The sequence below is a fragment of the Grammomys surdaster genome, unplaced genomic scaffold (assembly GCF_004785775.1).
Source record: "Grammomys surdaster isolate TR1022 unplaced genomic scaffold, NIH_TR_1.0 125789, whole genome shotgun sequence".
NCBI lineage: Eukaryota > Metazoa > Chordata > Mammalia > Rodentia > Muridae > Grammomys > Grammomys surdaster.
This window is the reverse complement of record NW_021620620.1, coordinates 2583485-2597043: the sequence shown is the minus strand read 5'-3', so window position 1 is coordinate 2597043 and position 13559 is coordinate 2583485. Positions and strand designations below refer to the sequence as shown.

General features: G+C 46.8%; 1 protein-coding gene across 1 annotated transcript; it reads right to left on the bottom strand.

Moving 5' to 3' along the window:
* Window positions 1–2090: 2090 nt before the first annotated feature.
* On the bottom strand, window positions 2091–8132 carry Npy4r (neuropeptide Y receptor Y4). Its single transcript, XM_028789146.1, has 2 exons — window positions 7974–8132; window positions 2091–3825 (listed from the first exon to the last, which is right to left on the bottom strand). The coding sequence occupies exon 2, from the start codon at window positions 3764–3766 to the stop codon at window positions 2639–2641; it is 1128 nt and encodes a 375-aa protein (XP_028644979.1). The 5' UTR covers window positions 3767–3825; window positions 7974–8132; the 3' UTR covers window positions 2091–2638.
* Between the last annotated feature and the right edge of the window lie 5427 nt (window positions 8133–13559).

Sequence of the window (13559 nt, the reverse complement as noted above, 5' to 3'; positions counted from 1 at the left end):
TCAGAATAATTAAAGATAACAATGAGAGATCACTGTGCTTATGGTTGTATCCTTTGAGGCTAAGACAGTATCTAGCATATTTGATGAATAAGTTAATGGAAGGAAGGGAGGGAGAAAGAAGGGAGGGAGGAAGGGAGGGAGGGAGGGAGGGAGGGAGGGAGGGAGGGAGGGAGGGAAATTTTCTAAGATGAAACAAACAAACAAACAAACAAAATAAACTAAGACATCTGTGGTGGTGGCAGACAATAATCCCAGGACTCGAGAGACAGAGGCAGGGGAATCATGAACTGGAGGCCACCTTAAACTATACAGTTAGTTCCATAATAGCCTAAGTCTCATAGCAAGATCCTGCCTCAGGTGAAATAATCCTTAAATATTATATACATGATCCTTAAGTAGTATATACATGTAAATATAAATACATACACTATTTAATTTCAATCACATTTTCAAAATAGACATATGCATTTACTAACTAAAAATGAGTCCCAAAATGACAATTTCCTTTGTTTTCAGTTTATTTTACAACATGATTACTTTTACAATGGAAAAAGCAAGTCAATACTGTTTATTTAAGAGGAAAAGGCCAGAGTAAACAGGGTTGAGCTCTTGCTGCCAGGGTTTGATAAGACTTAATATATAGTCTCAGAAATCCCAGGCCTTCTTTGCAGGAATATGTCTACAGCTGCAACCCTACCACTCCTACATAGGGAACAGCTACTAACTTCCCCATAGCAGCCCTCCCCAACAAACCTGTGAGGAGTTACATAGAAATACTGGGAGGTCCCAGCTTTTACTGGAGCAGCCATGGAAACTGATGGAAAACTGTTAATGGTACAGTTTTAAGTGAAACACAACAGAATGCAAAGGACAGGCTCCCTATGGATGGAATTTTACAAGCTATACATTTGGCAAGAATTTATTGAAATAATGAAAAAGCCTGATGAGAAATATGACCACATACATCCAGAGAAATGACAGCCAAAACAGAGCATACCTTTCCAGCACTTCAAAGTTTAAAGACATGCTCAGAACATGGATCCACTCCAGACCCTAGAGTGCACGTCTGCGCACTCTCACACCATAACCCCAAGCCCTAGGGTTTCTGTTTCCTAAAGCAAAGCTTTTTAATTTCAGCATACCTACGATTAACCTACATACTTTGACCAAATGCAGATTTGCATTCAGCATATCTGTGGGAACAACAAAGACTCTGTATATCTAACATTCTCCAGTTTCGAGGGCTGCTGGTCTTCAGACTATACTTAGGATAGTAAACATCAAAGAAGCTGGCAACCAAGAAATCTCAAGGGCCATTAGACACCAGGACACCAGGATACCAGGATCAGGAAACATGGGTTAATGTCATCCTAACTAAGCAAGGAGGAAAACAGAAGATGCTCAGTGGAGCTTCTATATCACACCCTGATTCCTAACACCTTCACTAAATATCTCATCTGGACCACTGGCAACTTGGCCTCATTAAGCTTAATTAATAAAAGCTTACATTCCAGAGCTTCTGAGAAGATGTCTGAGGCCCCAGGTCTTTGTTAGTTCAGACAATGTCATCTTGCCAGGGTGGGTCTGAGAGTCTGGGTTTTGCTCAAAGTTGATCATTTGAAGTAGTCAGCAGTAGACTATACCAGATAACAAAGAGTACTTTAGAAGCTCATTTTTCATCATGTGTGATGGCTTATGCCTTAATCAGTTCTCAGGAGGGGGCTTGACAGGAGCGCTAGACAAGCCTGTCTACACTGTAAGACCCCATTACAAAAGAAAAGAAAGTGTCTCAAATCCAGGAACAAAAACGCTAGACTGGAGATGCAGCCAAAAGCTGAGACAGGTAGAAAGAAGTTGTGGCTCCAAAGCGCCTGTCCACACATCAGACTCACACATGCTTGGTAAGGGACCGGAACCAGAAAGCCCATCAGACCTGTTCAGTGTGGGGATAAGTCTCCCACGGGACTAGTGTGTTCACTGAATTGGAAGATTGCTCTAGTCAGTCAGAACTGGACTGCAATATCCTATCTTATGTGGACCAAGAGCAATCTTGGCAAATCCTTCTTTCTAAGGACAAGCTGTCTAGTCCACACACTGAGGATGCCTTTGGACCCCTTTCAGCAGCCAGAAAGGGCACTGAACTTTGACCTCCAAAGATAAGACAGTCACATTTACCATACCATACCTATTGCCCCTGTTCTTTTCAGCAAGTACTCTATGAAGCAGACTCCCAACTCCCAGCACCTGCTCCTTCCAACACCCAACCTATACTGAAACACTCAACATCCCTTGAAAGAGCAGAGCACATCACCAAGGGCAAATTAGGTGAATGGACATGGATGAAGGCTTTGGGGCCAGGCATCTGTGCTGACTGACTGCAAGAGTCAGCCATTTCTGGCTCTAACACCCTTGCAGCTCAAGTCACAAAGTTCCCTCTGTGATCTGCAGAATTTCGACTCAGAGTTCTCCCAGAAGCAAATAGCTAAACCAGCTGAATGTCAAGGTTCAAGTCTCTTGCCAGCCTATCTGGGCCCCAAAAGCCAGAAATGACACGATGCCATCGCAGCTTGCAGTGTGTATACTTAGCTAAGTGAAAGGGTATGTCAAAAGAAAATGGTAGGGAAAAGCCCAGACATGACTATATGAAGTTAGACTTGCTACCCATCCTCATAGATCCTTTGGAGATGTCTGTGTGCACGGTGGACAGGGGCAGATGTTCAGTTTCCCCTCGAGGTGACCTGCAATGGCAGGTCAGCACCAGAGCCTTGATATCCTTCTTGAAGTTGATGTTGAGAAAGCCATAGATGAAAGGGTTGACACAGGTGGAAGCCATGGCAAACAGGTGGCACACCAAGAAGATAAGGTTGCCATGGCAAGCGGGGATGGCTTCCTGGTACCAGTCCTCCAGAGTGTTGAACACATGCAGAGGCAGCCAGAGAACTGCAAAGGCAGTCACCATTGCCATGAGCATGCCATTGATCCGCTTCATCTGCCCCACTCGTGAGCTGCAAGTGTGCCCTTGGAACACAAGCCTCTGCCTCCGCAGGCGCTGGTAGATGCGTACATAACAGACCAGGATAAAGGCCAGAGGGATGCAGTACTGAAAGAGCAGCAGAAAGGTGGTATAGATGAGACGGTGATGATCTGAGGACCAGGACACAAAGCAGACGACCTTGTCTTCCAGAAACTCTACAACCCTAGAGTGATTGTGGTGGAAGAGGTCGTTCAGGATGCTATTGGCCAAGAAAGGCAAGGAGAGGAAACAAGAGATGAACCAGATGACCCCAATCCCCAGGTAGGCCTGGAAAATACTAGGTTTCCAGCCTGTTGGATTGATAATGAGCTGGTGCCTCTCCAGGGCCACAAGGACCAGTGAGAGGATGGAGACTGTCACCGACATACACTGGATGAAAGTTAACATCTTGCAAAGGACTTCACCAAAGACCCAGTAGTCCATGATGGTGTAGGTGACTGTGAGTGGCTGGCAGATGAGGCACATGAGGAAGTCAGAGAAGGCCAGGTTGGCAATGAGTAGGTTGGTCACATTGGACTTTTCTTTTTGCCTTATGGTCACAAATATCAAGCAGAGGTTTCCCAGGACCCCCAAGATGGTCTCAATGCTGTAGGTGGTGATGATGAAGGCTAACAGGTCTGCCGAATCCTGGCAGCCATCAGAGAAATTATAGAGGGAATCCAGTGGGTTGGTCCCATTCTTACCCTGTAGGGATCCTGGGAAGAGGGAGGCCATGAAATGAGAGGTATTCATGGTGGGTGTGAGAAGATCTAGGAACTCCAGGACTAAAGAGCCCACTTCAGATGTGCAGCCTGCAAAGCAAACAAATGGAACTCAAGGATCATGCATCTAAAATGGAACCAGGTAAGAATAAGGTCAAGGGAGAATGTTCTTAGCTGCTTATATCTCATGGCATTGGGAGCTATCATATAAGGATTAAGGTAAGAGACAGGCATCCAACACTCACTCCCTTATAGGCAGCACTTGCTGTGTGTCAGAGACTGTACTGCATGTTTTGAATATTAGCTACTTTATTCTGACAAGTATTATCAACCTTGTTCATTGGTGAAGAACCTAAAAGCCACACAGGAAGCTATTTGCTCATATTCACACAGCTAATGAGACATCTGACTGTCTCGGAGGTGCCATAACTTGCCCAACAAGCTCCCTCTAACCTCACGATTTGAGGCTGTTCTAATGAGAAAAAGCTTGGAGCATAGAAAGCCCTTTATCACTTCATCCCAACAAAGACAGCAATAGATCCTCTAAGGTGACCCTCTCAGTCTTTTATGGCAACCATGGAACCTGAACTTTGGGGCTTGGCACACAGTGCACCCTCCTAATGTCAGACCATAGTGTTTCGTCTGCCTTGTTGCTGAGGTGGCACACGGCAAAAGTGAGGGCAATCAGGAATGAAAACTGGTTCATCAGTACCTTCTCCATGCTGTCTACAATACTCATGCACAAACCTGCCACCAACATGTGATGCCCATCACCCTCCATAACACAGACCTATGCTCAAGTCGCCTGGCATACTTCCATCCCCCGGCACTGGCTACCCTTCCACTTGGGCTTTCTGAACAAATGGATCTTCGAACAACACTGACTCTCAAGACCCTGAGTTCCAAGTCAGTCAAGAAGCAATGCCATTGATGGGGCCTGACATGGAGGGTCAACTACCATACTGTTGCACATCCTCTTGCAGATCAGCACATGAGTTTTCCAGGTATTATTAATCCCACAGGCTTACCATTTTCAACCTTGACTAAGAATCACGGTCATCACAGGGGCATGTTCAAAGTGAACTTTCCAGGAGAAACAGGGAAGTGAGCCAGGGATGGAGCCAAGGGAGCTGTATTTTAACAACTGGCCTGTAGGGTTTTGCTGAACATGATTTGGGGGCCCAATTTTGAAAAAATGGTATTCCTGTCAGAATAGTCCCTCTGAGGTGGTTCTTTGATGCCATGTATTAATAAGCCAGGCCTGTTTTTGAATATACATCTCACTCTCAATACACACTCATCTTCATGATCAAGTGCAATTTTGACAGAAAGGTCAAATTAGCCAGAGATCAATAAAATTGGTTTTCTGGCAGTCACAAATGTCCCTCACTGTTCACTTGGCCTGACCAGCGAATGTGAGTCTCACCTGACCATTTACAAAACCAATGAATCTGACAGACAGTTTACAGTCTAGTTATTTGGACTGCCAACTCTCCAGGGGAAGAAGGGTTGTCTGGCACCACTGTCTTCTGGACACAAAAAGCATTTGGCCAAATATAACAAGATGAAATATACCCAGCCAAACACAAGGACTAGGATTTGAGAGGAAACAGAAGCCACAGCTACATGAATCTGTGCCAGATGTACTGGCCCAGAGGTAGCAAAAGGAAAAGAAGCCCAGACACTGTCTGGCCATCAGCCAGGATGAGGACATCAGTGTAGGGTAACACCAGCATGACCAGAAGGGAGTCAGGAGGCAGGGAAGGCTTCAAGCAATGATCACTGCTTCATGCATCTGCTTGACCAATGTGGACAGACCCCTAGGGTAAGGACAGAGGCCATGGCCCTCCAAGGTGGAGAAGCTGATCACTGGGCATGCAGACAGACCTCAAGGCCGCAGTGCTACTGCCGCAGTCAGTACTGTAGGTACCTTGGGATTAGAGACGGGGCTAAGGGCAGTGAGAAAGAAGAGATGGTGTGGAATCTAGAGTTCACAGATCAAAAAGGAGACAAATAGACAAAGGAGAGGACAGAGTTCAAGGTATGGAGAATAGTGCATACAAAGGCACAGAGGCAGGAAAGATGGCAGCCTCCAAGATGGCAGCCTCCTAAGACAAGCAGTCAGAACAGTGGGAGACAAAGAAGGGAAAGGAAGGAGAAAGGATGAGCCTGGAAAGCTGAAGATCAGGAGTGGTGGGTGAGCCAATGAAAGGTGGAAAGCAATCATGTACGTTCCAGAAAGATCACTTTGATGTAGAGGGTAGATCAAGACTCTGAAAAAGCCAAGACAGAAGGAAAGGGACATTTAAAGGGGCAGCACAGAGAGTTTTCCTTGGCTCATGTCCTTTTTCCTAGAGAAACCAAGGAAAAGGTGGGTAGAGAAGACTTTCCATTCAAGAGCCTGTGCTTAGTCCCCAAGTCATCTGAGAGCTTCTAGAGTCAATGACAGAATTTCCTGCCAAACAAATGAAACTATCACATGTATGTAAGAAAGGAGCAGAGTGCCAAGCCAGGATCCTAAACCGGCCAGGCTATTCCTTGTCCTAGGTTTAAATAATGGCTCTGCCACCCATCAGCCCATGCTGATCCTTTACTAGCACCTGGTCAAATAGCTCTCATGTGTGGCATTCTTGTGCCCTGGCCTGCTCAGAGCCCATGCATAAGGCAGGAGTCCTCTGGCTCCATGACTGGACGGGTCACACTCCTGCACTTCCAGTCTCAGAGCTGAGGATCAACCCCATCCGCAGCCAGTGGTTAGCTCAAAATGAGCCCCATGTGCTTCTTCCACCATCCACCCAAAGATGAGGCTCCAGATAGACACAGAAAAGCTGTCGCAACAAGCATGCAAAAGTCACTGCTATAAGCATGCTCCCGTGGACAACCTGGGGGATACCTGGCTTGGAGCAGATCTGAGCCCATTGAAGTAGGAGGATCAGAGTGGTGTGTTTGGAAGGAATTTTGGAAGACAGGCCGCAGATACCCTTCCTCAAGAATACAGGCAAGAAGGCAAGGCCTTACCTTACCCTGAGAGTTCATGTTTCCTAGGAGACACAGGACAGAAGAAACATTGGTTTTCGCTTGTCATCCTACTGAACAATAAGCCATGCCACAGTCCCCCCCCAGGAAGGCATCAGTAGGCTGAGCCCTACGACATGGTCAGTAGTTGAGATGGAAAAGATGGCACATTCATGTGGTTCCATTCAACTCTACTAGTTCCAGTTAAACTTTCATTTTTATTTTATGTGTATGCGTGTTCTGCCTGCATGTATATCTGCATACCACATGCATGCCTGGTGCTCATATACACCAGAAAGAGAGACTGAAATCTCCTGGAACTGGAGTTACAAATGGCTACAAGCTGCTATGTGGGTGCCGGAAATCAAACTCAGGTCCCTAGGAAGAGCAACCAGTGCTCTTAACCACTGAGCCATCTGCCCAGCTCCATTGGTTCCATCTTCAGGAGGAGAGGTAGTGAGATGAGGATCCCTGGCCAAGGTTACAGCTGTGAGAAGCAGAACTGGATCCCTGGTCAGCCTGGCACCCCTCCTGCCACACACAGATTTTTGGAAAGAGGAGAGAGAAGTGAGCTTGTGCCAACACTATTGCACAAGTGGCCAGGAGATGTTGAAGACAGATATATAACCCCGATCCACTGACAAAACCCCACTTACTACTCCTCTAGGAAGCCAGGTCCCAGGGGGCCTCTACGGATGCTGGGATGTGGTTCAGACACATGAAAGATTGTTCCCGAAGCCCTCAGTCCTCTGTTGGACAGTTCACTGGCCTGTCCCACAAGACAACTCAAAAAGCCCAACAATGAATGGCCTGCCTCTTCAGCCCTAGGTCTGAAGAAGTGTTGACTTGACCCTCCTCCTGGTGACCACATTCATTTTCCAGGGTTGCTGTCATCAAGTCCCCTAGGAACTGGCAGGGGACATAACCTGGATTGAAGGGGAGCATATTCTGCAAGGTCAGGAAAACCCTGTCTGGACTTCGTTTTGAAACGTGGACGTAAGTGTGTAGCACCAACCCCACCCCCACCGCCTCCCCTGGCCCACTGTGCCCTTTCCTAATCAAAGGAAAAACAATGAGCACAAGGTATCAATCACCTTAGGAAGGACAGCTGCTGGCAGATGATCCTCTCCTAAAATCTCCACAACCAGCCACCAGTTCTGAATGCCTGCCTGCACACACTTTGACACTTCAGATATGCAGCTTACTATCTCAGATGCACTCACCTGCCAAGGTACCAGGCCACCGCGAGTCCCAGGTGAGGAGACTGGAGCCCCAAGCCCTGGTTCACTGTCTGTAGACTTGACACCAAGTCCAGGGCTCGGAAGCTCACCAGAAGCCTTGCTGCAGGGGCCTCAGCCAATCAGCGCCCTCAGCGTCCTGGAGGCTGGGTACCTGGACCTCTTCCTGAAACTGACTCCACTGGCTCTGTACCTCAGCCCGGGGCCACCCGCTGGTCCTTGCCTTAGCCAGAGTCCACACCCGCCCACAAAACTCTAGCACCGCCCACTTCAGGAGCCGCACCCACGGCCAGCCCCCAGGAGGCGAGGTAAAGGCGGCTGAAGAGTCAGACCCACAAGTCAGCCTGCAACCTGCAGGCTGGCTTCACTGCAAGTACATCACCGCGCTTTCGCTCTTCCTCCTCCTTCTCTTTCAACCTCTGTTTCCTTAACCATGGAATGCGCTTAAGAAAATATGCTTTCCAATAGTGGAGTGTGGTGGCATTTTAATCCCAGAGCCTAGGAGGCAAAAGCTAGTGTCTCTGGGTTCCAAGAACACAGTGAAATCCCGGGGAGGGGGCCGGGGGTGACGGATGGACACTAGACACCTTTCATAAATTCAGCCCAGTGTTAACTGTAGCCTATGCTGCGAGCCTTTTTGTCTGACTGTACACACAAAGTTGAATGAGACACGATCTGATCCCAGTGTCATGCCATCGTTTCAGAGCTCTGAGGCCTGGAGAAGCAGAAAAGAGATAAATTAAGCTCCAGACAGCAAGTTGACCTGTGTCCTCTTTAGATGGCAACCCAAACAGAGGGCACAGCAAGGCCTAAGGCAGAGCTGGGGGTATTAAGGCAGTGTGGTCAGAGGGAAAGAGTGGGCTTCCAGAAAAACAATCAAGACGATCCTGGACAGACCGGCAAAGTTGTGGCAGTGGATTAGATAAGGGGCCAGGTAATTGCTTCTAATACAATAAGGCATCCTTTCCCCCAAAGAGGCCACATGGTAAACTCATCTGAGCTTAGAGGGCCTCCTGGGGTAACAGGATAATCCATACACAGAGACTCTTAGATGGGTCCCAGTTGAAATGGTTCCTGGCACTGTGGCCAGTGGTCCTTCAGTTGTCACTTAAGGTGTACTGAAAACTGTACAGAAATTACCTTATTTAATCATCGCAGCTGCTCTGAGAGATGGGTACCGTCATCCTTGCCTCTCTGATGAAGCAACAGGACCACAACTGAGCAACTGGCCTGAAGTCGCTCTGCCGAGAAGCAGCCAGATTTAGGACAGGAACCCTGCTACACCATCAGGCTTCTGCTCACTGGCTGTGGTTTGTGCCTGTTGTCTCTTCCTCGGGGACCACTCTCATCCCAGGACAGGCTGCAATATGCTGCTTTCTCCTTCAGACCAGCTTCCATGCCCTCACTGTATAATGCACTCCCGCAAGCCTCCAGCCCTGCTGCAGAAGCAAATGGAATCACTGACGATACAATTGTCTCCTCATTCTGTATCTTCTCGTCTCTGTCATCATCCAGGCCTCGCATAGATGCACAAATGAAGGCAACTCTGACAGAAGAAGGAATTTATTTTACAGGACCTGATTATAATGGTGACTTCTGAAATCATTGCCCATATAGAAGCCACTTGGTTCCAACAGAGAGAGCCATGGACGCTGGTTCCTGTGCTCATGCCGCATCTCAGACACTGTCACTGTCACCTGGCAGTTACAAAGGGCCTGGGCTGCTGCTTCCACATGAACACATGAGAACCACTGCCAGTTTCACAGGCCTCAGCACCCATGGGCTAGCAAAGGAGCTCAGCAGGCAGGGAAACTAGCACCGTTCCTGTGCTGGCTGGAGTACTCACCCTTATTCTAACTAGCTATCATCCAGTTTCACTGGTGAGAAAACTGAGCCTTGAAAAGCAGAGTATCAAACAGGATGTGGTGGCACATGCCTTCAGTCCCAGGACTTGGGAAACAACAGCAGGTGGATCTGTGTAAGTTCCGGGCCAGCCTGGTCTACAAACTGAGTTCCAGGAGAGCCAGGGCTATTACACAGAGAAACGCTGTCTTGAAAAACCAAAGAAGAAGGAAAACAGGAGGAGAAAGAGGAGGAGGAGGAGGAGGAGGAGGAGGAGGAGGAGGAGGAGGAGGAAGAGGAGGAAGAGGAGAAGAAAAAGGAGGAGGAGGAGGAGGAAGAGGAGAAGAAAGAGGAGGAGGAAGAAGAAGAAGAGAAAAATGAAAGTAGGGTATCCTCCAGAAAATTCACCTTGTACATAGGAGGACAGGGATTTGAGTCCAGGATTAAAGGTCCTTTTCTAGGACCATACGACACCTTTAGAAGGTGGGTAGCTTCTTGTCATTATATCCCTAGTGTGACCCAGCATATTTCACACTAGCTATTAGACACTTTGTCTCTGCTGGGGAAAGGAACAGCGCCCTCTAGTGACCCCAGAGCCAGGCCTTAGCACAGTGATTCTGAATCCATGGGTCGTGCGTGACTCATGGGGTAAGGGGGCATATCAGACATTCTGCATATCATGCATTTACATTATGATTCATAACAGTAGGAAAACTACAGTTATGGAGTGGCAATGAAATAATTAGGAAGGTGGAGAACCACTGTCCTAGCACAAGTGGAGTATCTAAAGAGCCCACTGGTAGAAAAACCAGAAATATCCCCACTCTCTGGCATCCAGGGCCAGCTGACCTATCTGCAGAATTCTTCTGGCAGGCTGCATTCCCAAGATGTGACTTCCCTCCTGCTGTAGGAACAGCTGGCCCACCTGATCTTCCTTAGTAACTTGAAGCCGGGCTTCACTGCTCATCCCTCAGAATGTTCCACAAGAATCATTTTGGAATGCAAGGCAGGCAGCATCAGGTGCGTTCAGCCCTCCAGGCTGCATGTCCTAATCACTGAATGTTTATTAATCTCTCAGTTCACTCAAGGTCAGTACGTTCCTTGGCCCAGTGAGGCAAACTGAGGGTCAGAAAGACAGACTTCTCCTTGATGGAAGATTCCTAAGACTTGAAGTCAGGCCCACTCATGGCTGCTGTCCCCACTGTGACAGCCAGTGTGGGAAGTGGTCACAGTCTGAACACGGAAGCCATCTTGTTGCTTACAGTAGAGCTGCAACTAAAATCCACGGGGCTGTTGAGAGGAAGCAGGGGCTGTGAAGAAGCACCCCAGACTGAGCTATACTCTGTCCTGAGTTCCCACCCACCCTCTTTCTCCCCTCCTAAGGATCAACCACTATCATTTCTAGTCACGCCTCACACTCCTCGCTGAACTATCCACCATAGTCTTAGAAGACCTGGGTCTCGGGCGTGGTGAACAGCTAGAGTCACCCTGAGCATTTTTCTTTGACTATTGCCTCCCTTAGATTTACCCTCCATTTAACACTTTGTGACTAGTAACTACCATTGCATTCATTTGTAGATAATGCTCATCAAGCCTGTTTTCCACACAGAAAATTTGTCCTCATTGTTAGAGACCCAGGCCTCTATGAAATGTGCCTTTACTTTCCCCATCCTGTGCAAGTGCACACACACACACACACACACACACACACACACATCTGCTCATTCTAAGCAAGCCATCCAAGCATGGCCTAAAAGCACAAAGCTCCCATGGGTAAAGCAGTTGTCCTAATTTTCCCTAGAAGATGGAGCAATGCCACATCAGCCACCCAAGGGAACGCACATTTGCTCACTCCTATAAACAGTCACCAATATGCTTAGAAAATTAACAGCACAGAGAGGATGTATCAAAATGATCTCAAAAAAGAAAAGCATGTTAAGATATCAAAAGCTTCCTGTTGGATTTTGGATTACAGACATAGTTGTATCCATCTAACAGAGACAGACTGGCAGGAAGCAAAAGAAACTACAAAAAGCAAGAGAGGACCCTTAAAAATACAACACAATGGCTGAAAATTTTAGAAAATTTCAAATCAAGTGTGATGGTGTAGTCCTGTCCTCCCAACCGCAGGAGGATCATAAGTTCAAGGCCACCTTTGTGACATAGTAAGACACTATACTTCAAAGGTAAATAAATAAAAGTCAATATTACATAACTAAAAAATGTTTCACTGCAAAGGGTGGCAGAATGGATTAAGGAAATATCCTGTGTTCTAGAGCAAAATCACAGCAATGTGGAGAAGCTAAAATAAAAATGAGAAATATAGATGATTAGCATAAGTGATCAGAAACATAGATAATGACAATAAGTTGTCGTTGGTGGTTAAAGTGTCTAGGAAGGAAAAGCAAGACCGTGAAAGAGCAAAATGACAGTCTTAGTCAAGGCAGGAGGCAGAGTTATCTCTCCATAGTCCAGTAAAGAGAGCCTTTTGGAAGGTGATTTAAAGAGACGCGTAGGACTAAAGCATGAAGGTGGGCCACCATGAGCAAGGGTGGGAAGCAGCTACCTCTCCACAGCTTATGAATGAAAGAAGATCGAACTGCCTCTGCTGGGGGAGTGTGAAGGAGTGATTTGCTATTCCCAGACTCTCTGTCACTATTCCCAGCCTCTGCACAAAAACAATGCAAATAAAACACATACCAGCATCCATTCCCAGAATCCTGCAGGTCTCTCCCATTGGTTAAATCCAACTGGAGTACACCAGCAAGAGCTACCTGCTCTCCCAGACACAGACCTGGGATGGAGGATAAACCTGTGTGTGAACAAAGGACAGTATTCTCTCACTCCAGTCATGGGGGATGCATCTCAAAATCCTCAGTGAAAGCCTGAAACAAGGATATGTCAAACCATGTACCCACACACAAATAAACATGTATTTAAACATACATTACTTAGAAGCTAGGTAAACTAAGAGATTAATAATGGCTAATAATAAAAGACAGCATTTTTTTGTTGTTTTTTCGAGACAGGGTTTCTCTATGTAGCCCTGGCTGTCCTAGAACTCACTCTGTAGACCAGGCTGGCCTCGAACTAAGAAATCCAAGTGCTGGGATGAAAGGCATGCGCCACCACTGCCCAGCGAGACAACAATTTTTATTTCTTAAAGTTTCTATTTAATATATTCAAACTATATTTGATGGTGAGAATTGAAACTTTGAAGTATATAAACAAGATATGGGAGAGACTATTGTCACCCACATATAGAATTACTACTAACAAAAGACTCCGTAGACTGGTAGGATCCCTGAGTTGTCAACATGATTGGATTAAGAATCACATAGGACAGACAAGTGGTGTGGAACCTAAAGTGAGTAACAGCAGTTGTGAAAGTCAGGAAGAATGTGTGACACACTTGAAAATTCTGTTTTAGTTTCTCCAGCCTGTGGAGTCCAGAAGAGGACATCAGATGACCTGAAGTTGGAGTTAGGAGGAGTTGTGAACCATCTGGTGAAAGACAGTAGTTCCTTCCTCCAAAAGACAATCTCAGAAACCTGTGGAACAATATTGAGTTTCTAACAACTGATGACACCAAAAATGGATACTTCAGTGTTGGTCCAAGAAAAGAAAATGTGACCGTTTGGTCACGGACTGTAGGACATTGGCATCCAAGTTCTTCCTGCATCATCTTAGAAGCAATGTTTTCAAAGCTGCACACTCCCTATCTCCTCT